This window comes from Pseudophryne corroboree, chromosome 2 (genome assembly GCF_028390025.1).
Source record: "Pseudophryne corroboree isolate aPseCor3 chromosome 2, aPseCor3.hap2, whole genome shotgun sequence".
Lineage (NCBI taxonomy): Eukaryota > Metazoa > Chordata > Amphibia > Anura > Myobatrachidae > Pseudophryne > Pseudophryne corroboree.
Genome location: NC_086445.1, coordinates 445,632,763 through 445,659,767, shown reverse-complemented (window position 1 = coordinate 445,659,767; position 27,005 = coordinate 445,632,763). Strand labels below are relative to the sequence as shown.

The 27,005-nt window shown below is 46.4% G+C and overlaps 1 protein-coding gene across 3 annotated transcripts in view; it reads left to right on the top strand.

Moving 5' to 3' along the window:
- The window catches only part of DERL2 (derlin 2), a 70,679-nt gene that overhangs the window by 31,968 nt on the left and 11,706 nt on the right, over positions 1-27,005 (top strand). For all 3 annotated transcript variants that reach the window (XM_063953682.1, XM_063953681.1, XM_063953683.1), the window contains exons 3-6: positions 68-141; positions 1,284-1,377; positions 22,576-22,771; positions 25,913-26,003. In XM_063953682.1, coding sequence (XP_063809752.1) covers positions 68-141; positions 1,284-1,377; positions 22,576-22,771; positions 25,913-26,003 — 455 coding nt within the window. The remainder of the gene's footprint in view (positions 1-67; positions 142-1,283; positions 1,378-22,575; positions 22,772-25,912; positions 26,004-27,005) is intronic.

Sequence of the window (27,005 nt, the reverse complement as noted above, 5' to 3'; positions counted from 1 at the left end):
TGTATGTAAGTACATACACACTGTTTTTTTTTTTTGTTTGTTTTTTTTTTTTTCTTTCTCTCTCCAGGTATGGCGACTAATAACAAACTTCTTGTTTTTTGGGCCAGTTGGATTTAATTTTTTATTTAATATGATTTTTCTGTATCCTTTTAAGATCTTTACCAGCTATATGGCATGCTTTTTAATAAGTGAACAAGTAGATAACATCCATTACAATAATGTCGAGGTTTCCATTATACTTGATTAGAAAGAATCAAAGACATTGTTCATATGCTTTGATTCTCATATCTACAAAAAAGTTTAAATGTTTGAGATATATAAAAAAAAATTTTGTTAAAGGAATATTTACAGAATAAGTAATTACACTAGTAAATGGTACCTTCTGTAGTTTTTTTTTTAGTTTTAAGGTTTTTTTTTATTATGCATAGTATGCTTATCAAACTCCAAAAGGTACAAAACTTCTTCTAATTTTTACTTATTTATCGTCTCTTTGTAAAACAATGAGTTGAAGATGTCAGGCCCTTTAGTGTCACCTAGAACCCTACAGAGTCCTTCTCCAGTGGCTTGTGCACACTCTAGAACTACTGGAACTAATAGCAGTGTAATGGGCCCTACAGACTCGACGATGAGCTGCCCGACCGCCGATATGGCAGACGGGCGACCCAGCGGTGCGGGGGGGGGGGGGCAGTGACGGGGGGAGTGAAGTTTCTTCACTCCCCCCGTCACCTGGCTCCGTAGACGTGCAGGCAAATATGGACGATCTCGTCCATATTGGCCTGCATGCACAGCCGACAGGGCACCAGCGATGAACGAGCGCGGGGCCGCGCATCGTTCATCGCTGGTGCCTCCACACTGACAGATATGAACGTTATCTCGTTCATTAATGAATGAGATCGTTCATATCTTGCAGTGCAATCGCCCAGTGTGTAGGGTGCATTAGTAACAGTGGGCCATATACCATGCTGAGTGACAATCAAGTCACTATAGTTAATACTCTTGCAGAACATGTGATAAATGCTTCAGAACAATCCATGAAAATAGCCTACATTGAGGAAGACTTTTCTTTAAATGGAGAAAAAATACAGGGAATCTCCCAGCTGATTTGCAGGTTAAAAGCAGAGTCACAAATCAGTGGTTGGAAACTGTGCCGTTTAAAATGGCTCAACATTGACATGCATACATTTAACTGTTAAAGGTTTATTGTTGGAATGTATTATCTATAAATTCCTGGTCTCTTCCACCTATTTAGAGAAGCATTTTCTTTGACTGTGTAACTACTACAGATACAGATACTGTCGGATGCTTGAAGAAGGATCTTTCCGAGGTCGCACAGCAGATTTTGTATTTATGTTCCTTTTTGGTGGCCTTCTAATGGCTGTATCCTTCCAATAAGTAAACTGGGTTTGTTCATAAAAGGAAAGTAAACAAATTAAGATTCTTTTGCAATTTCTCATATGATGGACTGTTCTGGGGGAAAGGTGGTTGTGGTTGATGTTCCTTTGGTCAACACAGCTAAACTTAAAAGAGGCTCCACTTGTTGGACTGCTTAACTTTTTTTATGTTCTTTAAAGTACTGTGGCCAACCTCCTAATTAGGGTAATTCAAATCGGCCGCATGCCATCTGGAACTGGCCCAGCTGCACTGTTTTCCCCTACAACGCTGGGCGACTAATAGGTATATCCTGTGCCATGCTTTATGGCCACCAAAGCAGCAATAACTGTATTATGGAAATCTATATTCCTACTGCTCTGAGCTATGGCATGGAAATGTATTGGTTTATAGCACAATTCTTCTACATCTTCACATTTAAGCTAATGCTTCTAATGGCTCTCCTAGCATATAGAGTATTTTGCCCTGCCGTAGCCTCTCTATAATTATTTGTACAGGTTGAGTATCCCATATCCAAATATCCGAAATATGGAATATTCCGAAATACGGACTTTTTTGAGCGAGAGTGAGATAGTGAAACTTTTGTTTTTTGATGGCTCAATGTACACAAACTTTGTTTAATACACACAGTTATTAAAAATATTGTATTAAATGACCTTCAGACTGTGTGTATAAGGTGTATATGAACCATAAATGAATTGTGTGAATGTAGACACACTTTGTTTAATGCATTCTGTGCTTAGATTTAGGTCCCATTGCCATGATATCGCATTATGGTATGCAATTATTCCAAAATACGGAAAAATCCCATATCCAAAATACCTCTGGTCCCAAGCATTTTGGATAAGGGATACTCAACCTGTATAATGTACTACCATTGTAACATTTAACTTGCATTTGAAGAGGCAGAAAATTTGTGTTCTTATAAGGCTTACTGTGTGATTGATAATCATCCAGAAGTACAGAAAGATTAGGTTATTGGACCTTGCTAACTAAATCCTTTTTTTGTGAAAGTGGAGATATGCTTAAGTACTGAGTGAACCTGTCACACACTTCGTTTATGTGCAAATACCATAATAAAGTTCTTTCAGATCAAATATCTGAAAGTGTGTGCTTGCAGTGCTCATTGTGGTGGTGAAGTAAGGAAAATAGTGCTATTGCCCTCTGAAACAGAAATAATCAAATTAGGAATGTAACAATTTTTTTTTTGTCTTTTAAGGGTTTCCAAACCTCTGTGAACTTGCAGGGGTGCGTTGGATTAATGGTCCAGGACCAATTTAAATTATTTATGGTCCGTGTAGTAAGCAATACCAGTGCTTGTGGCTGGCAGTCATAAAATATGTGGACAAACAGAAGCAAATCCTGTCCCTCACCACATAGCTGATTTATAAGGATGACATATAAACACATGTTTTTTTTCTGAATATCTCAATAAGAAACATTTGGCCTAGGGGTGTTGTGAGAAAACGGATACTACTAGGGTGCTGTGATTCCAAGAAGTTTGGCAAAACTTAAGGTGGTGTTTTGGGGAATTTTAGACAAGGGCATATTTTTTTCCAGTAACAATGGTGGTCATTCCGAGTTGTTCGCTCGTTGCCGATTTTCGCTATATTGCGATTAGTCGCTTACTTCGCATGCGCAAGGTTCGCAGAGCGCATGCGGTTAGTTATTTTACACAAAAGTTAGGTATTTTACTCACGGCATAACGAGGATTTTTCATCGTTCTGGTGATCGTAGTGTGATTGACAGGAAGTGGGTGCTTCTGGGCGGAAACTGGCAGTTTTCTGGGCGTGTGTGAAAAAACGCTGGCGTTTATGGGAAAAACGCGGGAGTGTCTGAAGAAACGGGGGACTGTCTGGGCGAACGCTGGGTGTGTTTGTGACGTCAAACCAGGAACGAAACTGACTGAACTGATCGCAATGGCTGAGTAAGTCTGGAGCTACTCAGAAACTGCTAAGAAATTTCTATTCGCAATTCTGCGAATCTTTCGTTCGCAATTCTGCTAAGATACACTCCCAGAGGGCGACGGCTTAGCGTGTGCAATGCTGCTAAAAGCAGCTAGCGAGCGAACAACTCGGAATGAGGGCCAATGAAGCAGTTACTCAGCAGTCTCTTGGTAGCATGCACATGATTGTGAAGGCTCTTGATTTCTTTTTAATTTTTTTTAACCAGTTTGCACTTCCAAACAAACATGGTGAACTGCACTCTAGTATTAATAGCAAGGTAGTGGCTAACCCCAGGAGTTTGGTGGCCAGTGCATATTAGAAAATAATATAATTTTTTATTTTGTTATTTCTAACTGGTGCCTCATTTATTTCTATCAATGATGCAGATTTTACCTGGCTTCCTGAACATGTTTACTTGTTTCCTAGATTTCCTGGCTCCTTAATCCAACACTTTTGTCTTCCTTTAGCATTGTCTGTCTGTACAGTTTAATGGTATGGAGGTTGTTGCGTGTCCGTCTATTGCTATCACTGTTTTCATAACCTTACACTAAATTTTGTCCTTCAGAAGTCATATATTGCACAGCATGGGCATTTAAGCTGCAGATGTGTTTTTTTATATATATATATATATATATATATATATATATATATATATATATATATATATATATATATATATATATATATATAATTTATATTGTTGGGTTTTTTTTTGTGAAATAATTAATAGGGTTCATCCACTACCAGATAAAATAATTTTTTGTTATCTAGCGGAACAATTTGTTTCTCTGGCTGGGTCCACAGGATTATCCACAGGATAACATTGGGATATTGTCGAGTGACAGCGAAAATGGCACCAACACGGTCCCTAGCTTTCTGGCCTCCCAGGATGCATTGGGGCCTCCACTACATAGTCCCGCCCACTGACTCAGTCAGATCAGTTTTTTGCTTGGTGCGGCAGGAAGCCGAATGGTCACAGGGCTGCTGTGAGAGCAGCCCCAAGCTTTTTATTATTATTTCTCTATCGTCCTAAGTGGATGCTGGGGTTCCTGAAAGGACCATGGGGAATAGCGGCTCCGCAGGAGACAGGGCACAAAAGTAAAGCTTTTACAGGTCAGGTGGTGTGTACTGGCTCCTCCCCCTATGACCCTCCTCCAGACTCCAGTTAGATTTTTGTGCCCGGCCGAGAAGGGTGCAATTCTAGGTGGCTCTCATAAAGAGCTGCTTAGAGAGTTTAGCTTAGGTTTTTTATTTTACAGTGATTCCTGCTGGCAACAGGATCACTGCAACGAGGGACAGAGGGGAGAAGAAGTGAACTCACCTGCGTGCAGGATGGATTGGCTTCTTGGCTACTGGACATGAAGCTCCAGAGGGACGATCACAGGTACAGCCTGGATGGTCACCGGAGCCACGCCGCCGGCCCCCTCACAGATGCTGAAGCAAGAAGAGGTCCAGAATCGGCGGCTGAAGACTCCTGCAGTCTTCTTAAGGTAGCGCACAGCACTGCAGCTGTGCGCCATTTTCCTCTCAGCACACTTCACACGGCAGTCACTGAGGGTGCAGGGCGCTGGGAGGGGGGCGCCCTGGGAGGCAAATGAAAACCTTTAAAAAGGCTAAAAATACCTCACATATAGCCCCAGAGGCTATATGGAGATATTTACCCCTGCCTAAATGTACTAGATAGCGGGAGACGAGCCCGCCGGAAAAGGGGCGGGGCCTATCTCCTCAGCACACGGCGCCATTTTCTGTCACAGCTCCGCTGGTCAGGAAGGCTCCCAGGTCTCTCCCCTGCACTGCACTACAGAAACAGGGTATAACAGAGAGGGGGGGCAAAATAAATGGCAATATATCAATATAAAAGCAGCTATAAGGGAGCACTTAATCATAAGGCTATCCCTGTCATATATAGCGCTTTTTGGTGTGTGCTGGCAGACTCTCCCTCTGTCTCCCCAAAGGGCTAGTGGGTCCTGTCTTCGTATAGAGCATTCCCTGTGTGTCTGCTGTGTGTCGGTACGTGTGTGTCGACATGTATGAGGACGTTATTGGTGTGGAGGCGGAGCAATTGCCAAATATGAGGATGTCACCTCCTAGGGGGTCGACACCAGAATGGATGCCTTTATTTGTGGAATTACGGGATAGCGTCAACTCGCTTAAGCAGTCGTTTGCCGACATGAGGCGGCCGGACACTCAATTAGTGCCTGTCCAGGCGCCTCAAACACCGTCAGGGGCTGTAAAACGCCCCTTGCCTCAGTCGGTCGACACAGACCCAGACACAGGCACTGATTCCGGTGGTGAAGGTGACGAATCAACCGTATTTTCCAGTAGGGCCACACGTTATATGATTTTGGCAATAAAGGAGATGTTACATTTAGCTGATACTACAGGTACCACTAAACAGGGTATTATGTGGGGTGTGAAAAAACTACCAGTAGTTTTTACCGAATCAGAAGAATTAAATGACGTGTGTGATGAAGCGTGGGGTGCCCCGATAAAAAAACTGCTAATTTCAAAGAAGTTATTGGCTTTATACCCTTTCCCGCCAGAGGTTAGGGAGCGCTGGGAAACACCTCCTAGGGTGGACAAAGCGCTAACACGCTTATCAAAACAAGTGGCGTTACCCTCTCCTGAGACGGCCGCACTTAAAGATCCATCAGATAGGAGGATGGAAAATATCCAAAAAGGTATATACACACATGCAGGTGTTATACTACGACCAGCTATTGCGACTGCCTGGATGTGCAGTGCTGGGGTAGTTTGGTCAGAGTCCCTGATCGAAAATATTGATACCCTGGACGGGGACAATATTTTACTGTCGTTAGAACAAATAAAGGATGCATTTCTTTATATGCGTGATGCACAGAGAGATATCTGCACACTGGCATCACGGGTAAGTGCTATGTCCATTTCGGCCAGAAGAGCTTTATGGACACGACAGTGGACAGGCGATGCGTAGAGGAGTTATTTGGGGTCGGTCTATCGGATTTGGTGGCCACGGCTACGGCCGGGAAATCCACTTTTCTACCTCAAGTCACTCCCCAACAGAAAAAGGCACCGACTTTTCAACCGCAGCCTTTTCGTTCCTTTAAAAATAAGAGAGCAAAGGGCTATTCATATCTGCCACGAGGCAGAGGACGAGGGAAGAGACAGCAACAGGCAGCTCCTTCCCAGGAACAGAAGCCCTCCCCGGCTTCTACAAAAGCCTCAGCATGACGCTGGGGCTTCGCAAGCGGACTTGGGGGCGGTAGGCGGTCGTCTCAAAAATTACAGCGCGCAGTGGGCTCACTCGCAGGTAAATCCCTGGATCCTGCAGATAATATCTCAGGGGTACAGGTTGAAATTAGAGACAGAGCCACCTCGCCGTTTCCTGAAGTCGGCTTTACCAACGTCCCCCTCAGAAAGGGAGACGGTTTTGGAAGCCATTCACAAGCTGTATTCTCAGCAGGTGATAGTCAAGGTACCTCTTCTACAACAAGGGAAGGGGTATTATTCCACTCTTTTTGTGGTACCGAAGCCGGATGGCTCGGTAAGGCCTATTCTAAATCTGAAGTCCTTGAACCTGTACATAAAGAAGTTCAAGTTCAAGATGGAGTCACTCAGAGCAGTGATAGCGAACCTGGAAGAAGGGGACTTTATGGTATCCTTGGACATCAAGGATGCGTATCTCCACGTTCCAATTACCCCTCACACCAGGGGTACCTCAGGTTCGTTGTACAAAACTGTCACTATCAGTTTCAGACGCTGCCGTTTGGTTTGTCCACGGCACCTCGGGTCTTTACAAAGGTAATGGCCGAGATAATATTTCTTCTTCGAAGAAAAGGCGTATTAATTATCCCATACTTGGACGATCTCCTAATAAGGACAAGGTCCAGAGAACAGCTAGAGATGGGTTTAGCACTATCTCAAGAGGTGCTAAAGCAGCACGGATGGATTCTGAATATTCCAAAATCCCAATTAATGCCGACAACTCGTCTGCTGTTCCTGGGGATGATTCTGGACACAGTTCAGAAAAAGGTTTTTCTTCCCGAAGAAAAAGCCAAGGAGTTATCTGACCTGGTCAGGAACCTCCTAAAACCAGGAAAGGTGTCTGTACATCAATGCACAAGAGTCCTGGGAAAAAATGGTAGCTTCTTACGAAGCAATCCCTTTCGGCAGATTCCATGCAAAGGGATCTGTTGGACAAATGGTCAGGGTCGCATCTTCAGATGCACCTGCGGATAACCCTGTCGCCGAGGACAAGGGTATCCCTTCTGTGGTGGTTGCAGGAGGCTCATCTATTGGAGGGCCGCAGATTCGGCATGCAGGATTGGATCCTGGTGACCACGGATGCCAGCCTGAGAGGCTGGGGAGCAGTCACACAGGGAAGAAATTTCCAGGGAGTGTGGTCGAGCCTGAAAAAGTCTCTTCACATAAGCATTCTGGAACTAAGAGCAATCTACAATGCTCTAAGCCAGGCGGAACCTCTGCTTCAAGGAAGACCGGTGTTGATCCAGTCGGACAACATCACGGCAGTCGCCCATGTAAACAGACAGGGCGGCACAAGAAACAGAATGGCAGAAGCTGCCAGGATCCTTCGCTGGGCGGAGAATCACGTGATAGCACTGTCAGCAGTATTCATCCCGGGCGTGGACAACTGGGAAGCAGACTTCCTCAGCAGACACGACCTTCACCCGGGAGAGTGGGTACTTCATCCAGAAGTTTTCCACATGCTATTAAACCGTTGGGTAAAACCAATGGTGGACATGATGGCGTCTCGCCTCAACAAGACACTGGACAGTTATTGCGCCAGGTCAAGAGATCCGCAGGCAATAGCTGTGGACGCGTTGGTAACACCTTGGGTGTACCAGTCCGTTTATGTGTTTCCTCCTCTGCCTCTCATACCAAAGGTATTGAGGATTATACGGCAAAGAGGAGTAAGACTAGTGGCTCCGGATTGGCCAAGAAGGACTTGGTACCCGGAACTTCAAGAGATGGTCACGGACGATCCGTGGCCTCTACTTCTGAGAAGGGACCTGCTTCAGCAGGGTCCTTGTCTTTTTCAAGACTTACCGCGGCTGCGTTTGACGGCATGGCGTTTGAATGCCAGATCCTAAAAGAAAAAGGCATTCCAGAAGAAGTCATTCCTACCTTGATACAGGCAAGGAAGGAAGTCACCGCGAAGCATTATCGCCGTATTTGGCGAAAATATGTTGCGTGGTGCGAGCAGCGGAGTGCTCCGATGGAGGAATTTCAACTGGGTCGGTTTCCTACATTTCCTGCAATCAGGATTGTCTATGGGTCTCAAATTGGGATCTATTAAGGTTCAAATTTCGGCCCTATCAATATTCTTCCAAAGAGAATTGGCCTCAGTCCCTGAGGTCCAGATTTTTATCAAAGGAGTACTGCATATACAGCCTCCTGTGGTGCCTAAGGTGGCACCGTGGGATCTAAATGTAGTTTTAGATTTCCTCAAATCCAATTGGTTTGAACCACTAAAGAATGTGGATTTGAAATATCTCACATGGAAAGTGACTATGTTACTGGCCCTGGCTTCGGCCGGGAGAGTATCTGAACTGGCGGCTTTGTTTTATAAAAGCCCTTATTTAATTTTCCATTCGACATAGGGCAGAGCTGCGGACGCGTCCGCATTTTCTCCCTAAGGTGGTATCAGCGTTTCACCTGAACCAGCCTATTGTAGTGCCTGCGGCTACAGACGACTTGAAGGACTCCAAGTTGTTGGACGTTGTCAGAGCCTTAAAAATATACATTTAAAGGACGGCTGGAGTCAGAAAATCTGACTCGCTGTTTATACTGTATGCACCCAACAAGTTGGGTGCACCTGCTTCTAAGCAGTCGATTGCTCGTTGGATTTGTAACAAAATTCAACTTGTACATTCTGTGGCAGGCCTGCCACAGCCTAAATCTGTTAAGGCCCATTCCGCAAGGAAGGTGGGCTCATCTTGGGCGGCTGCCCGAGGGGTCTCGGCATTACAACTCTGCCGAGCAGCTACGTGGTCAGGGGAGAACACGTTTGTAAATTTTTACAAATTTGATACCCTGGCAAAGGAGGACCTGGAGTTCTCTCATTCGGTGCTGCAGAGTCATCCGCACTCTCCCGCCCGTTTGGGAGCTTTGGTATAATCCCCATGGTCCTTTCAGGAACCCCAGCATCCACTTAGGACGATAGAGAAAATAAGAATTTACTTACCGATAATTCTATTTCTCGGAGTCCGTAGTGGATGCTGGGCGCCCATCCCAAGTGCGGATTATCTGCAATACTTGTACATAGTTATTGTTAACTAATTCGGGTTATTGTTTAGGAAGCCATCTTTCAGAGGCTCCTCTGTTATCATACTGTTAACTGGGTTTAGATCACAAGTTGTACGGTGTGATTGGTGTGGCTGGTATGAGTCTTACCCGGGATTCAAAATCCTCCCTTATTGTGTACGCTCGTCCGGGCACAGTACCTAACTGGAGTCTGGAGGAGGGTCATAGGGGGAGGAGCCAGTACACACCACCTGACCTGTAAAAGCTTTACTTTTGTGCCCTGTCTCCTGCGGAGCCGCTATTCCCCATGGTCCTTTCAGGAACCCCAGCATCCACTACGGACTCCGAGAAATAGAATTATCGGTAAGTAAATTCTTATTTTTTTTTATAGACTTACTATATTGTTTTTGAGCGACTTACCTTAACAGCGTCTTAAACGCATTCTAGAAAGAGTCGCTCCAGCAACTCCCCACCGGGTCGCAACAACGCTTACCTTCGGGTATCAGTGCTGTCTCGACGGGGTCTGTGTCGGATGTTCTAGCAGGTCCAGCAGACGTAACCAGGCTGTGGCCGGAGCATGGGGAGACGGTGAGTCTATGGACTTCCTCTTACTAGAGGGGTCAGGACACAGCTACACTGATTTGGTGGAGACTGCAAACAGTGTGTTGATGCGCCGAACATCTAGAGTGCGACAGCGCTACGCTCCTGGGATCATAGGCGCCAGGACTAGGTAGAGGCCGCGATCCTGGGAGTCTAAGTCAACAGGGGGATTCAGACGCTCTCCTGGCCGCCCCTCCTCCGAGTTCATGGCCAGTTCCCGCGTGTTTCTCGTTTCATGAACTAAATGACCTCACTTCCGGCTCAGACGCTACCACGAGGGTGCTCGTCGCAGCTTAGACGCTGCGGTTGTGTACACTGGAGATAAACCCGCCAGACCGAGTCGCAGGCCTTAGCGTCGGCATACACGTGGAAGTCGCTCAGCATCCGTGTCCGTTATCGGTTATCAAGAGCGGCAGTGTACACCAGTAGCGTCTGAATCCACTCAGCGTCTTACGAGCGTATTTGCTTGGATATGGAAGTGTGGTGAGTCCCCCTGTATCCCGCTCTACGGAGGCAGGGTATACAGTACTAAAAATTCTCTCTACTTCTTAGTATGCATTGTTAATTTTTAGTATCTATTGCATATGAGACCTGTATATTACTGTGTTTTCTGCATGCTATGTTGAAAGAACCAGTTTAAAACAGAAGTACAATTTTCCTACTTATGTATAAGGTGTTATGGAGGTTGTATTCTCATATGGCAATGTCTAATGCTTTAACATGTGACTGACTGCTAGTGTGTGTGCTGACTTTTCTGTGTAATGTCAGTCCTGTTCTGACCCTCAAATCAGGTGCACTGTGGTCAGATTGATCTCACCTCTCTATACTGACATATAGGGTGATTTTCAGTCACAGATTGTGTAGTCAATAACAGGTTAATACCATGTCTGTGAGCGGCAAAAGTGATGAGGAGAATTTATCAAGCACTCCTACAGCCCTAACATGCTTATATTGTAAGTCAGGGGTAATTGATATGAATCAATTGGTCACTTATGAGGGTTTGTGTGCAAACTGTTTCGCTTTTCAGCGAAGTAAAAAACAGGAATTGGTTCAACCACCAACAGAGCCACCATGGAATATGTTCGCAAAGACTCTATCTTCAATAGCGGACAGGTTAGCTCCGGTAGCACTACCTCAAGGGTTAGGTTACACTATGAACCCATACATGCAGCTCCCTTCCTATGGTTTGGTTCCAGTAGCTTCTACAAGCAACCAAGGGGCAGGTAAGACTAAGACAGATGCGTCTGTGTGGCAGACTACACAAGATGATACATCGGATGATGATGATACAATAGATTCAACTCCGTATGATGATCAGTCGCAGAGCTTTAGTTCAGAAGATGTAGCTGAACTTATTAATGCTGTAAAGGCTGTTCTCTCGTTGGAAGAACCAGCCAAGACAGTGTTAAAAGCAAAAGCACCTGTATTTAAACGAACAAAATCAGTGAAAGCTGAATTCCCAGCGTCAGATGAGCCGACGGAAATGATGGATGAGTCTTGGGCAGCGCCCAGTAAAAAGTATAAGATTCCTAAGAGATGGGATTCTTATTATCCATTTCCTGCTGTGGATTGCTCGAAAAGAGAAGTTCCTCCAAAAGTAGATGCACATGTTCTGCGACTCGTGCATAAATCTGCTTTACCACTGTCATCTACCTCATTGAATGATGTCACAGACAGAAGGGTAGAGAGCCTGTTGAAAAATATTTTTTCTCTAGTAGGAGCAGTGGTAAGACCTGCTATGGCTTCGACCTGGGTAGCAAAGGCAATGGGCGAATGGATAGAGGAACTAGAGCATGACATCCCTTCTCCTACTAGGGAGCAAGAGGATCGTTTTTGCCGGTTAAGACAATCTGCCCAGTATTTGGAAGAAGCAGCAATTGATGTAGGCACAGTTGCTTCTAAAGCTTCAGCCTTGACAGTAGTCGCTCGCAGAGCAGTTTGGCTACGGACCTGGAAGGCAGATGCGGAGTCCAAGAAAGAATTGGAAGCATTGCCTTTTGTCAGTAATATATTATTTGGAAAACCTTTATCGGATATCCTAGAATCAGTGGCTGAATCAAAAAAGGTCAGATTTCCGGCTGCTTATAACCCTTAGTCCAAGGGTTTAAAATTTCGTTCATTTCGCTGGCAAAGCAAAAGCTAAAGAGGAGCCTAAGCAACCCCAGTTTAAATCCAGGGGTAGGAAGCAGTGGGCTAGCAAAAAGCCAGCTTCCAAACCAGAACAGAAACCGTCAGCCTGAAGAGACGGGCCTCCGCCTGGAGGATTCCAAGGTTGGGGGCCGACTCCTTCTTCTTTTTGCACACATGGCAACAGTCAACAGCAGATGCTTGGGTGCAGAAGGTAGTATCTCAGGGGTATGGGTTCCCATTCAGGAGGCAGCCTCCTCAAAGATTTTTTTTGCACCAGCCCGTCTTGTATAGAGTCGAAGGCCAATGCCCTGCAAGAAGCAGTCCAAAAATTACTGCAGTCAGGTGTGATTGTCCCAGTACCTCCATCACAAAGGGGACAGGGGTTTTACTCCAATCTATTTCTAATCCAGAAACCAACTGGGTCATACCGACCAATTCTAAATCTGAAAATGTTGAACAAATACATATGGATCCCGAAGTTCCACATGGAGACGTTACGTAACGCTCCATAATGTTAGCTATGGAACCGGGAGATTACATGGTATCTCTGGATGTACGGGATGCTTACCTGCATGGGCCTATAGCACTGTCGCATCAGTGTTACCTCAGGTTTGCCATCCTCCAGGAACATTTCCAGTTCCAAGCTCTGCCTTTCGGGCTAGCTACAGCACCCAGGGTGTTTACCAAGATCATGGTGGTTATGGCAGCTTGTCTGCGCAAACGGGATAAGAATATTCCCTTACCTCGACGACCTGTTAATCTTGGCACAGTCGCAAGATTTACTGTTGAGCCATCTTCAACAGACGATAGTTTGTTTACAGAGACACTGGTGGCTCATAAATTGGGAAAAGTCGTCCCTGAATCCGTCACAGCGGATGGTTCATTTGGGGGCCATATTGGCTTCAGACCTACAGAAAGTTCTCTTACCAGAGAAAAAGATAGTCAAGGTGCAGGTCATGGCTCAGGAAGCGTTGCAAGCCCAGACAATGTCAGTCCATGCAGCAATGCGACTGTTGGGTCTGATGGTATCAACCTTCGACATGGTGGAATATGCGCAATTCCACTCCAGACCGTTGCAGCACCTTATTCTGACCAAATGGAATGGAAATCATCAGACGATAAAGAAGCAGATGGTAAAGATTCCAGTAAATGTAAAAAGGTCTCTAGCGTGGTGGCTACAGACAGACCATTTAAACAGGGGGAGACCCTTTTGGATAAAAGAGTGGCAAGTCCTGACAACAGATGCCAGCCTGCAAGGCTGGGGGGCGGTACTCGGAAGCCTATGGTTCCAGGGAAAATGGACCGCAAGGGAACGTCGCCTGCCAATAAATCTGTTGGAGATAAGAGCCATTTACTTGGCTTTAGTTCAGGCAAAGGACAATCTACAAGGAAGACCAGTCCAGATCCGCTCAGACAATGCGACGGCAGTAGCATACCTCAATCATCAAGGAGGAACTCACAGCAAGAGTCTGATGGAGGAAGTAACTCCCATTCTAAAATGGGCAGAACTCCATCTTCCAGCATTGTCAGCAGTATTTGTCCCGGGTGTACTAAACTGGGAAGCGGATTTTCTCAGTCGGCACACCATTCAGGAAACCGAATGGGCACTACACCCAAGTGTTTCAGACACTGGTGAACAGATGGGGTCTACCGTAGATAGACCTTATGACGTCGCGTCTAAACAACAAGGTTCCGAGGTACGTATCGAGAACAAGGAACCCAGGAGCGGTCCTTGTAGACGCACTGTCGGTAGAATGGAAATTTCATCTGGCATATCTGTTCCCTCCAATATCTCTGTTACCCAGAGTAGTGAGAAAGATAAAACAGGCAAAAGGAGCAATCATTCTAATAGCTCCAGCTTGGCCAAGAAGGCATTGGTATACAGATCTGTTGAGAATGTCCGTGGAAGCACCGATACTGCTCACTCAACGTCCAGATCTGCTAATGCAGGGTTCTTGTTGTCACAGTCATCTGGATCGCCTGTCTTTGACGGCGTGGCTGTTGAAACCTCTATCTTAGAGGCTAAAGGTTTTTCTAAACAAGTAATCCAAACTATGCTTAGAGCAAGAAAGCCTTCTTCGGCCTGTGTGTATCATAGAATATGGCAAGCCTGTATTCATTGGTGTACTGGAAAAAATTTCAATCAGAGATCTTTTAAAGTAACTAGGATTTTGGATTTCCTTCAGGCAGGATTGGTTAAAGGGTTGAAAGTTGCTTCCTTGAGGGTCCAAGTTTCAGCGTTAACTGTATGGTTTCAGCAGAAGATTGCTGATTTACAGGATGTACGTACATTTTTTTTCAAGGAGTAGTACATATTCACCCTCCATTTGTTCCTCCTGCAGCTCCCTGGGATTTGAATTTAGTTCTTAAATTTCTCCAGGGTCCTTTGTTTGAACCACTTGAGAGAGCAGATCTTAAGTGGTTAACGGTTAAAGTTCTTTTCTCTATCGTCCTAGTGGATGCTGGGGTTCCTGAAAGGACCATGGGGAATAGCGGCTCCGCAGGAGACAGGGCACAAAAAGTAAAGCTTTTCCAGATCAGGTGGTGTGCACTGGCTCCTCCCCCTATGACCCTCCTCCAGACTCCTGTTAGATTTTTGTGCCCGGCCGAGAAGGGTGCAATCTAGGTGGCTCTCCTAAAGAGCTGCTTAGAAAAAGTTTAGCTTAGGTTTTTTATTTTACAGTGAGTCCTGCTGGCAACAGGATCACTGCAACGAGGGACTGAGGGGAGAAGAAGTGAACTCACCTGCGTGCAGGATGGATTGGCTTCTTGGCTACTGGACATCAGCTCCAGAGGGACGATCACAGGTACAGCCTGGATGGTCACCGGAGCCGCGCCGCCGGCCCCCTTGCAGATGCTGAAGTCAGAAGAGGTCCAAAATCGGCGGCTGAAGACTCCTGCAGTCTTCTAAAGGTAGCGCACAGCACTGCAGCTGTGCGCCATTTTCCTCTCAGCACACTTCACACGCAGTCACTGAGGGTGCAGGGCGCTGGGGGGGGGCGCCCTGGGAGGCAAATGTAACCTATATAAAGGCTAAAAATACCTCACATATAGCCCCCAGAGGCTATATGGAGATATTTAACCCCTGCCTAAATTCACTAAATAGCGGGAGACGAGCCCGCCGGAAAAGGGGCGGGGCCTATCTCCTCAGCACACGGCGCCATTTCCTCTCACAGCTCCGCTGGTCAGGACGGCTCCCAGGTCTCTCCCCTGCACTGCACTACAGAAACAGGGTAAAACAGAGAGGGGGGGCAAATTTATGGCGATATTTTTATATATAAAGCAGCTATAAGGGAGCACTTATTATAAGGCTATCCCTGTTATATATATAGCGCTTTTGGTGTGTGCTGGCAAACTCTCCCTCTGTCTCCCCAAAGGGCTAGTGGGTCCTGTCTTCGTTAGGAGCATTCCCTGTGTGTCTGCTGTGTGTCGGTACGTGTGTGTCGACATGTATGAGGACGATATTGGTGTGGAGGCGGAGCAATTGCCAAATATGAGGATGTCACCCCCTAGGGAGTCGACACCAGAATGGATGCCTTTATTTATGGAACTACGGGATAGTGTCAACACGCTAAAGCAGTCGTTTGACGACATGAGACGGCCGGACAATCAATTAGTGCCTGTCCAGGCGACTCAAACACCGTCACGGGCTGTAAAACGCCCTTTGCCTCAGTCGGTCGACACAGACCCAGACACAGGCACTGACTCCAGTGGTGACGGTGACGAATCAACCGTATTTTCCAGTAGGGCCACACGTTATATGATTTTGGCAATGAAGGAGGCGTTACATTTAGCTGATACTACAGGTACCACTAAACAGGGTATTATGTGGGGTGTGAAAAAACTACCTATAGTTTTTCCTGAATCAGAAGAATTAAATGACGTGTGTAATGAAGCGTGGCTTGCTCCTGATAAAAGGCTGATAATTTCAAAGAAATTATTGGCATTATACCCTTTCCCGCCAGAGGTTAGGGAGCGCTGGGAAACATCTCCTAGGGTGGACAAGGCGCTAACACGCTTATCTAAACAAGTGGCGTTACCCTCTCCTGAGACGGCCGCACTTAAAGATCCATCAGGTAGGAGGATGGAAAATATCCAAAAAAGTATATACACACATGCAGGTGTTATACTACGACCAGCTATAGCGACTGCCTGGATGTGCAGTGCTGGGATAGTTTGGTCAGAGTCCCTGATTGAAAATATTGATACCCTGGACAGGGACAATATTTTACTGTCGTTAGAACAAATAAAGGATGCATTTCTTTATATGCGTGATGCACAGAGGGATATCTGCACACTGGCATCACGGGTAAGTGCTATGTCCATTTCGGCCAGAAGAGCTTTATGGACGCGACAGTGGACAGGCGATGCGGATTCAAAACGGCATATGGAAGTTTTGCCGTATAAAGGGGAGGAGTTATTTGGAGTCGGTCTATCAGATTTGGTGGCCACGGCTACAGCCGGGAAATCCACCTTTCTGCCTCAAGTCACTCCCCAACAGAAAAAGGCACCGACTTTTCAACCGCAGCCCTTTCGTTCCTTTAAAAATAAGAGAGCAAAGGGCTATTCATATCTGCCACGAGGCAGAGGTCGAGGGAAGAGACAGCAACAGGCAGCTCCTTCCCAGGAACAGAAGCCCTCCCCGGCTTCTACAAAAGCCTCAGCATGACGCTGGGGCTTCTCAAGCGGACTCGGGGACGGTGGGCGGTCGTCTCAAAAATTACAGCGCGCAGTGGGCTCACTCGCAAGTAGATCCCTGGATCCTACAGATAATATCTCAGGGGTACAGGTTGGAATTAGAGACAGATCCACCTCGCCGTTTCCTGAAGTCTGCTTTACCAACGTCCCCCTCCGAAAGGGAGACGGTTTTGGAAGCCATTCACAAGCTGTACTCTCAGCAGGTGATAGTCAAGGTACCTCTTCTACAACAAGGGAAGGGGTATTATTCCACTCTTTTTGTGGTACCGAAGCCGGATGGCTCGGTAAGGCCTATTCTAAATCTGAAGTCCTTGAACCTGTACATAAAGAAGTTCAAGTTCAAAATGGAGTCACTCAGAGCAGTGATAGCGAACCTGGAAGAGGGGGATTTTATGGTATCCTTGGACATCAAGGATGCGTATCTCCACGTTCCAATTTACCCCTCACACCAGGGGTACCTCAGGTTCGTTGTACAAAACTGTCGCTATCAGTTTCAGACGCTGCCGTTCGGATTGTCCACGGCACCTCGGGTCTTTACAAAGGTAATGGCCGAGATGATGATTCTTCTTCGAAGAAAAGGCATATTAATTATCCCATACTTGGACGATCTCCTAATAAGAGCAAGGTCCAGAGAACAGCTAGAGATGGGATTAGCACTGTCTCAAGAAGTGCTAAAACAGCACGGGTGGATTCTGAATATTCCAAAATCCCAGTTAATGCCGACAACTCGTCTGCTGTTCCTAGGGATGATTCTGGACACGGTTCAGAAAAAGGTTTTTCTCCCGGAGGAAAAAGCCAAGGAGTTATCCGAGCTTGTCAGGAACCTCCTAAAACCAGGAAAGGTGTCTGTACATCAATGCACAAGAGTCCTGGGAAAAATGGTGGCTTCTTACGAAGCAATTCCATTCGGCAGATTCCACGCAAGAATTTTCCAAAGGGATCTGTTGGACAAATGGTCAGGGTCGCATCTTCAGATGCACCTGCGGATAACCCTGTCTCCAAGGACAAGGGTGTCTCTTCTGTGGTGGTTGCAGAGTGCTCATCTATTGGAGGGCCGCAGATTCGGCATACAGGATTGGATCCTGGTGACCACGGACGCCAGCCTGAGAGGCTGGGGAGCAGTCACACAAGGAAGAAACTTCCAGGGAGTATGGACGAGCCTGGAAACGTCTCTTCACATAAACATTATGGAACTAAGAGCAATCTACAATGCTCTAAGCCAGGCAGAACCTCTGCTTCAGGGAAAACCGGTGTTGATCCAGTCGGACAACATCACGGCAGTCGCCCATGTGAACAGACAGGGCGGCACAAGAAGCAGGAGTGCAATGGCAGAAGCTGCAAGGATTCTTCGCTGGGCAGAGAATCATGTGATAGCACTGTCAGCAGTGTTCATCCCGGGAGTGGACAACTGGGAAGCAGACTTCCTCAGCAGACACGATCTTCACCCGGGAGAGTGGGGACTTCATCCAGAAGTCTTCCACATGCTGGTAACCCGTTGGGAAAGACCAATGGTGGACATGATGGCGTCTCGCCTCAACAAAAAACTGGACAGGTATTGCGCCAGGTCAAGAGATCCGCAGGCAATAGCTGTGGACGCGCTGGTAACGCCTTGGGTGTACCAGTCGGTGTATGTGTTTCCTCCTCTGCCTCTCATACCAAAAGTATTGAGAATTATACGGCAAAGAGGCGTAAGAACGATACTAGTGGTTCCGGATTGGCCAAGAAGGACTTGGTACCCGGAACTTCAAGAGATGATCACGGAAGATCCGTGGCCTCTACCTCTAAGGAGGGACTTGCTTCAGCAGGGTCCCTGTCTGTTTCAAGACTTACCGCGGCTGCGTTTGACGGCATGGCGGTTGAACGCCGGATCCTAAAGGAAAAAGGCATGCCGGAAGAAGTCATTCCTACTTTGATTAAAGCAAGGAAGGAAGTAACCGTGCAACATTATCACCGAATTTGGCGAAAATATGTTGCGTGGTGCGAAGATCGGAGTGCTCCGACGGAGGAATTTCAACTGGGTCGATTCCTACATTTCCTGCAATCAGGATTGTCTATGGGTCTCAAATTGGGATCTATTAAGGTTCAAATTTCGGCCCTGTCGATTTTCTTTCAAAAAGAATTGGCTTCAGTCCCTGAAGTCCAGACTTTTGTTAAGGGAGTGCTGCATATACAGCCTCCTGTGGTGCCTCCAGTGGCACCGTGGGATCTCAATGTGGTTTTGGACTTTCTAAAATCTCATTGGTTTGAACCACTAAAAAAGGTGGATTTGAAATATCTCACATGGGAAGTGACCATGCTTCTAGCCCTGGCTTCGGCCAGGAGAGTGTCAGAACTGGCAGCTTTATCTTACAAAAGCCCATATCTGATTTTCCATTCGGACAGGGCAGAACTGCGGACTCGTCCGCATTTTCTCCCTAAGGTGGTGTCAGCATTTCATCTGAACCAGCCTATTGTAGTGCCTGCGGCTACAAGTGACTTGGAGGACTCCAAGTTACTGGACGTTGTCAGAGCATTAAAAATATATATTACAAGGACAGCTGGAGTCAGAAAATCTGACTCGTTGTTTATATTGTATGCACCCAACAAGATGGGTGCTCCTGCGTCTAAGCAGACGATTGCTCGTTGGATCTGTAGCACAATCCAACTTGCACATTCTGTGGCAGGCCTGCCACAGCCTAAATCTGTAAAGGCCCACTCCACAAGGAAGGTGGGCTCATCTTGGGCGGCTGCCCGAGGGGTCTCGGCATTACAACTTTGCCGAGCAGCTACGTGGTCAGGGGAGAACACGTTTGTAAAATTTTACAAATTTGATACTCTGGCTAAGGAGGACCTGGAGTTCTCTCATTCGGTGCTGCAGAGTCATCCGCACTCTCCCGCCCGTTTGGGAGCTTTGGTATAATCCCCATGGTCCTTTCAGGAACCCCAGCATCCACTAGGACGATAGAGAAAATAAGATTTTACTTACCGATAAATCTATTTCTCGGAGTCCGTAGTGGATGCTGGGCGCCCATCCCAAGTGCGGATTATCTGCAATAATTGTACATAGTTATTGTTAACTAATTCGGGTTATTGTTGAAGGAAGCCATCTTTCAGAGGCTCCGCTGTTATCATACTGTTAACTGGGTTTAGATCACAAGTTGTACGGTGTGATTGGTGTGGCTGGTATGAGTCTTACCCGGGATTCAAAATCCTCCCTTATTGTGTACGCTCGTCCGGGCACAGTACCTAACTGGAGTCTGGAGGAGGGTCATAGGGGGAGGAGCCAGTGCACACCACCTGATCTGGAAAAGCTTTACTTTTTGTGCCCTGTCTCCTGCGGAGCCGCTATTCCCCATGGTCCTTTCAGGAACCCCAGCATCCACTACGGACTCCGAGAAATAGATTTATCGGTAAGTAAAATCTTATTTTTTTACTGGCAATGGCGTCAGCCAGAAGAGTGTCAGATTTAGGAGCATTATCATGTAAGTCTCCTTTCCTAAGTTTTTTTTTCCAGACACAGCTAGATCTCGTTCTGAGAACTGCTATCTTCCAAAGGTGGTATCAAAGTTTCACCTGAATGAAGATATTGTAGTCCCAGCTTTTCAGGTATCGGGACTATCTGCGGGAGAAGCGTCGCTGGACGTGGTCCGAGCTTTAAGAATTTACATAGATCGTACTAGTGCCATCAGGAAAACAGATTCTCTCTTCATCCTCTACGGATTCCATAGAAGAGGATGGCCTGCTAGTAAACGGACGCTGGCGAGATGGCTCCGAATGGTAATATCAGAAGCTTATTCTCATGCAGATCTCCCTATTCCGGCTAATGTCTCTGCACACTCTACACGTAAGGTAGGTCCTTCTTGGGCAGCACAACAGGGTGCTTCAGCAGAACAGATATGTAAGGCAGCCACATGGTCTTCCATAAACCAGTGTTCACTCTAGGAGTGAAAAGGGGCAGGGCGCCGGACTCCGGGGGCACATGTGTGCGCGCGCGGCGAAGCCGCGCACGCGTCCGAAATGGGGGCGTGGCCACGCCTCCGTCATTTTAGGGGGCGGTGCGGCCCACAGACGCTACTAGAGAGAGCGTCTGTGGCCGGTGACGTCACTCTTGGGGGCGTGCCCAGCACCTCCGTCGGTGCTGGGCTTCCCCCAGCCCTCTCCCAATGCGTGAATGGATGCCGCGCGCATGCGCACGGCATCTATACACGCCAGGAGGGCAGGCAGCGGGCGGCTGTTCTAGCAGGGCGCCGCAAAAGGGGCAGGGTGGGTTTTGCCTGTTAAAAAAACGGGCAGGGCGCGGCGCCCTGCTAAAACAGCCTAGAGTGAACACTATAAACACATTCATTAGACATTATGCCTTGGATACTTTTACCTCTCATGACGCAGACTTCGGGCGAAAGGTCCTCCTGTGCAATCAGGAGCGTCCCCACCACTAAAATGGCTTTGGGAATCCCAATGTTATCCTGTGGATAATCCTGTTTACCCAGCCAGAGAAATGTACGTTATGGTAAGAACTTACCGTTGATAACGTGATTTCTCTTATGTCCACAGGGATCCCACCCTGACGCATCTGATTTGAGGATCTAGACCATCACTAAAACCTCTTCCTTCTTGTATGGAAGGGTGTGCGTGTGTGTTCTTATTGCCTAAACAGGTCTCTGCCTGATGTTCCTGCCTAAAATCGCTGTGGAAAGAACTGATCTGACTGAGTCAGTGGGCGGGACTATGTAGTGGAGGCCCCAATGCATCCTGGGAGGCCAGAAAGCTTGTGACCGTGTTGGTGCCATTTTCGTTGTCGCTCGACAATATCCCAATGTTATCCTGTGGATAATCCTGTGGACATAAGAGAAATCACGTTATCAACGGTAAGTTCTTACCATAACGTATATTTATTTAATCTGGATGTATTCAACATTAAAATAATTTAAAGGTTAGGTTGTTATGAGTAAGCCAAGGGTTTAAAGCCAAGTTCCAGCATAATTGGCTTAGCATCAACTGAATAATGCTGAGTACACACTGGCCTATATATCGGCCGTTCAATTGAATGGCCAATAGATATTGTGGGCTTGTCAGCAGGTGTGTACCCCTGATATGTCTATAAATGTTACATATTGTGTCAGCCGTAGGCCAATATACCTGCAGATATGCATCCGTGCTGTGTGTATGGGCGATCTGCAAACCCACCTGTACACTTGCTGCAGAAGCTGCCTGTCACTGACTGCACAACTGGGCGGGTACATGTAAATGCCTTCCCAGTTGCGACATCAGGCTGATGATTGGTAAGTGTGTATGCACTTTCTGATCGTCGCATAGGTCAGTGGACCGGCCGATCCGTCTGCCTAGTGTTCCCAGCTTAAGGCTCTAATTTCTTGATTTAGAAGTAAGGCGTTACTACTAACTTGCTGGATGGATGGTGTGTGTAGTCCTTGTTGCCCAGCTAACACAGAAACCCTTTTAATAGCACAGAAAGGATGCTAGTAAAGCAATTGGTATCAAGGCCATATTATGGAATGAAGCAAAGGGGAGTTGTTTGAGAGCAATGTGATCTAAACTTCTTGAATTGGGTTTAATATTCCTTAATTCTTTTTAGATCTTTGGTCTATTTGTCAATTTGGTGTTCCTAGGCCAAGCTTTTACAATAATGCTTGTGTATGTGTGGAGCAGAAGGAATCCTTATGTTCGGATGAACTTTTTTGGGCTTCTCAATTTCCAGGCTCCATTCCTTCCATGGGTTCTCATGGGCTTCTCACTGTTGCTGGGGAATTCCATCATTGTGGACCTCTTGGGTAAGATGTGCATTCCTGTGCTGGCCACTTAGGGCTCATACACTGTAAGGGAAAAATCAAGTGGCATCTGAAATGTACTTGGTGGAATTTATTAAGTTATTTAAACTGCTAAAACTGCATATTCTCTAATGTGCTGTTTAATTGTATTATTTGTTATGTAGTGCCAACACACTACAATCACCCACACCGGGTTCACTATGGTATGCCGGCGGTCGGGCTCTTGGCGACCAGCATACCGGCGTTGGGAGCCCGACCGCCGGCTTACCGACAGTGTGGCGAGTGCAAATGAGCCCCTTGCGGGCACGGTGGCGCGCTACGTGCGCCATGCTATTTTATTCTCCATCCGGGGGTAGTGGACCCCCACGAGGGAGAATAAGTGTCGGTATGCCGGCTGTCGGGATCCCGGCGCCGGTTTACTGTGCGCCGGGATCCCATCAGTCGGCATACTGAAGACCACCCCCCACACCACCTACAAAGTGCAGCAGGCAACACATTTTTTATTTTATTTTATTTTTTAATAATTTCTCCTCCCCTTCTAAAACTGTGTAGCAATCAGTTAGTATAGTTATACAATTATTTAAAGCTCATTAAACTACATTTTATGATCCTTTATTATTTTACTAATCTTATTGTACTAGAACATATATTTGTAGCAGACCAGTAGCAATCCCCCCCCCCCCCTCCCCCCACCCTCAAAGAACATTTAACTGTTACTGTAGTTAAAAACTAAAACCTCTAAGGGATGGGTCTTCAACCTGCAGCCCTCCATCTGCTGTGGGACTGCACATCACAGCATATTCTACCACAGTTTTGCTATTAATGCGTGTTAAAACTGAGCAGGGTATGCTGGGATGTGTAGTTCCACAACAGCTGGAGAGCCACAGGTTGAAGACCCATGATCTAAGGCAGTGTAGCTTACGAGCTACCGGTAGCTCGCCGTAGTATTTTCGGTAGCTCACAGAGCGCACGGGCTTGGGCAGTCACTGGCACTCCTACTCCCTTCATTTTTAATATGGTGCCGGCCATCAGCCAATCAGAGCTCGTGGACCGGCAGTGGCGGCACCTGATTGGCTGCCGGACCGCAAATTTTGATTGTCTCACTTACCGGCACCATTTTTTAAATGCCCGCTGCCGCCGGAGACCGTCACCCTCACCGCAGCCGCTCTCCGGACTTCACAGGAGAGGCGCGCGCTGCACACTCCTGCCCTTCCGTCCCTCATACAGGAGGAGCAGCAGCACCGGTGGCAGTAGAAGAAGCCAGCAAGGGTTAGCACTGTGTCGGACACTGCGGGGGGCATTTTAAATGGCACTGCAGGCAGAATTGTATCTGGCACTGCTGGGAGGCCTTATTTGTGTATCTGGCACTGCTGAGGGTCATTATTTGTATCTGGCACTGCTGAGGGGCATTATTTGTATCTGGCACTACGCGGGGGGGGATTTCTTGTAGTTGTGAGGACACACCCACTTTTGTGAGGTCTCACCCACTTTTGCAGGAACGCACGCGCATTGGGGGAGGGGGTAGCTCCTTCAGAGGTTTTATTTTTCCAAAGTAGCTCACACCCCAATTAAGGTTGGAGACAACTGATCTAAGGCAATATGTAATAGCCTGCATGGGGCAGGCTGTTTGGGAATTTCTGCGAGTCTGCTCATACTTTTGGCGTTTTGAGCTACTTCGTGTGTATGGCTGAGTGATGAGCGGTAAGCAGTGATGCGTGCTCCTGCATCATCGCTGCTGCCGTCCGTTGCCCTGTGCTTCACTCCCGTGAAAATCGCTGGGCCGGATGAATATCGCTCTGTGTGTATGTACTGTGCGATTTTCCGGCCAGCGATTTTTTTTTTTTTTTTTTAATTTTTTTTTTTTCACATCATCGCTGTGCATACACTCTGGGCAAAAATGTATTTAATGCCTGGGATAAGCACATTATACTTGGAATGACTTTTTCATTTAGAATATTATCTGCTTCTATGACCAGGTTTTCAGGTAACAACTAGTTCCTTATACTTTGACTGTTCCAATAAACTGATACATAATTAGGTTCTCAGTGTAAGCTGGTTACACACTAGAAGATATTTTGAACGATTGGCCTGATTCAGACTTATCGGAACAACAGTTCGTCCAAATTATCCAGTATGTTCGCGCTATGCGCTCTCTCGCTGCTTCATCTGTTAAATCTTCAGGTCAACCCTACATAATGCTCAATCTGAGTTAACAACTGTATACTCCTTGATGTGACCACTGGCAATATATCTTTAGGTCTTGAGCAAGATTGCACAGTGTGTATGCACTATATAGTTTGTCCGGGAGGTCAAGAGAAATCATTGACGCAATCGCATTATTTGTCCATCATCTAGTGTGTACCCAGCTTTAATGGCTGTGGGAGGGTTTGCTTTATTCATATTTTTTTTTTTTGTTTTTTAAATTTCCATTTAAACAAAATAAAGTTAGATATTTGTGGACATTCCTTCCTTGTAACTTTAAAGTCCCTAGGTATTGTCGTTTTGTTAAGTTCTGTAATATAAAATGATATCCATGGGATCACTGGCCTTGAGCTTTATTTAAAGTCTTAATGTGGTAGTCCCCACATGTTTGGTTGGTAACGAGGTCTTGGCAGGGTTAGCAAGATCTCATTTAATTTGTACACCTTTTCAAATATTCAATTTAAATATGAGTAATAGTTTTCAGAGAGGCAAAATCCTGGGTGAAGTTCTACCTGGTAATTTGCTGAAAAACATGGGTCCTTTTTCTGTGTGACAGGTTCAACCCAGGTTTAAATTCCCAGGACTTCGACCCTGGAATTTACCAGGATTGGAGACCCCGGTCGGCCCTTTCACACAGATGAAATACTCAGGTTGCTCCGCAAATTACCAGGTAGACATTCTTGACCCGGTAACTTGCTTCTCTGTGTGAAAGGGGGGTCATGCAGAGATTGGCAAAACGACGGGTAATTGACGAGATTTCTGTCTGAAAAGGGTAGAAGACTCAAATACACACCCATGCTATATAAAATATACATATACCCACTAGGTGGACCTAAAGGTTCTTTTCTGCAGTCCAATCTAGGTTTCTGATTTTCGAGTGACGATGTATACTTATTAGTACATGTTTCTTTCAGCTGTTCTGTTCTATATGGCTTCTTTTAGGTATAGCAGTTGGGCACATCTATTTCTTTCTAGAGGATGTGTTCCCTAACCAACCTGGAGGCGGAAGAATTCTTAAGACCCCATATATTTTGTAAGTAAATTGGTTTAGTTTCAGCTACTTCTCCCAGACTTGTTACAACGAAAGGCACTTAAGCCGGCGCTGGCTGTTTCTCCAATAGTAAATAATTAGAAAACTATGGATGATTATTTATTAATTATTTTCTAATTATTTACTATAGGAGAAACAGCCAGCGCCGGCTTAAGTGCCTTTCGTTGTAAAAATTCTATTGGGACTGACAATCCCTTGCTGGCAGCTGTGACAGCGCGTCTGGAATTGCTCTTTTCTCCCAGACTTGTACCCTTCATACACATATTGTCACTCACTTATATTTAACTAAATTGCTGATTTCTCTGACGTCCTAGTGGATGCTGGGAACTCCGTAAGGACCATGGGGAATAGACGGGCTCCGCAGGAGACTGGGCACTCTAAAGAAAAGATAAGGTACTATCTGGTGTGCACTGGCTCCTCCCTCTATGCCCCTCCTTTAGACCTCAGTTAGAATCTGTGCCCGGCCAGAGCTGGGTGCTCCTAGTGGGCTCTCCTGAGCTTACTAGTAAAGAAAGTATTTATTAGGTTTTTTATTTTCAGAGAGCTTCTGCTGGCAACAGACTCACTGCTACGTGGGACTAAGGGGAGAGAAGCAAACCTACCTGCTTGCAGCTAGCTTGTGCTTCTTAGGCTACTGGACACCATTAGCTCCAGAGGGTTCGAACACAGGCACCTGTCCTCGATCGTCCGTTCCCGGAGCCGCGCTGCCGCCCCCCTCGCAGAACCAGAAGAACAGAAGCTTGAAGACGACGAAATCGGCGGCAGAATACTCCTGTCTTCATTTAAGGTAGCGCGCAGCATCGCAGCTGTGCGCCATTGCTCCCAGCACACTTACACACTCCGGTCACTGTAGGGTGCAGGGCGCTAGGGGGGGGGGCGCCCTGGGTAGCAATTGAAGTACCTTTTGGCAATAAAAATACATATATACAGTCTGGCACTGTATATATGTAAAAAAAAAAAAAAACGCCATTTTTTTACACAGAA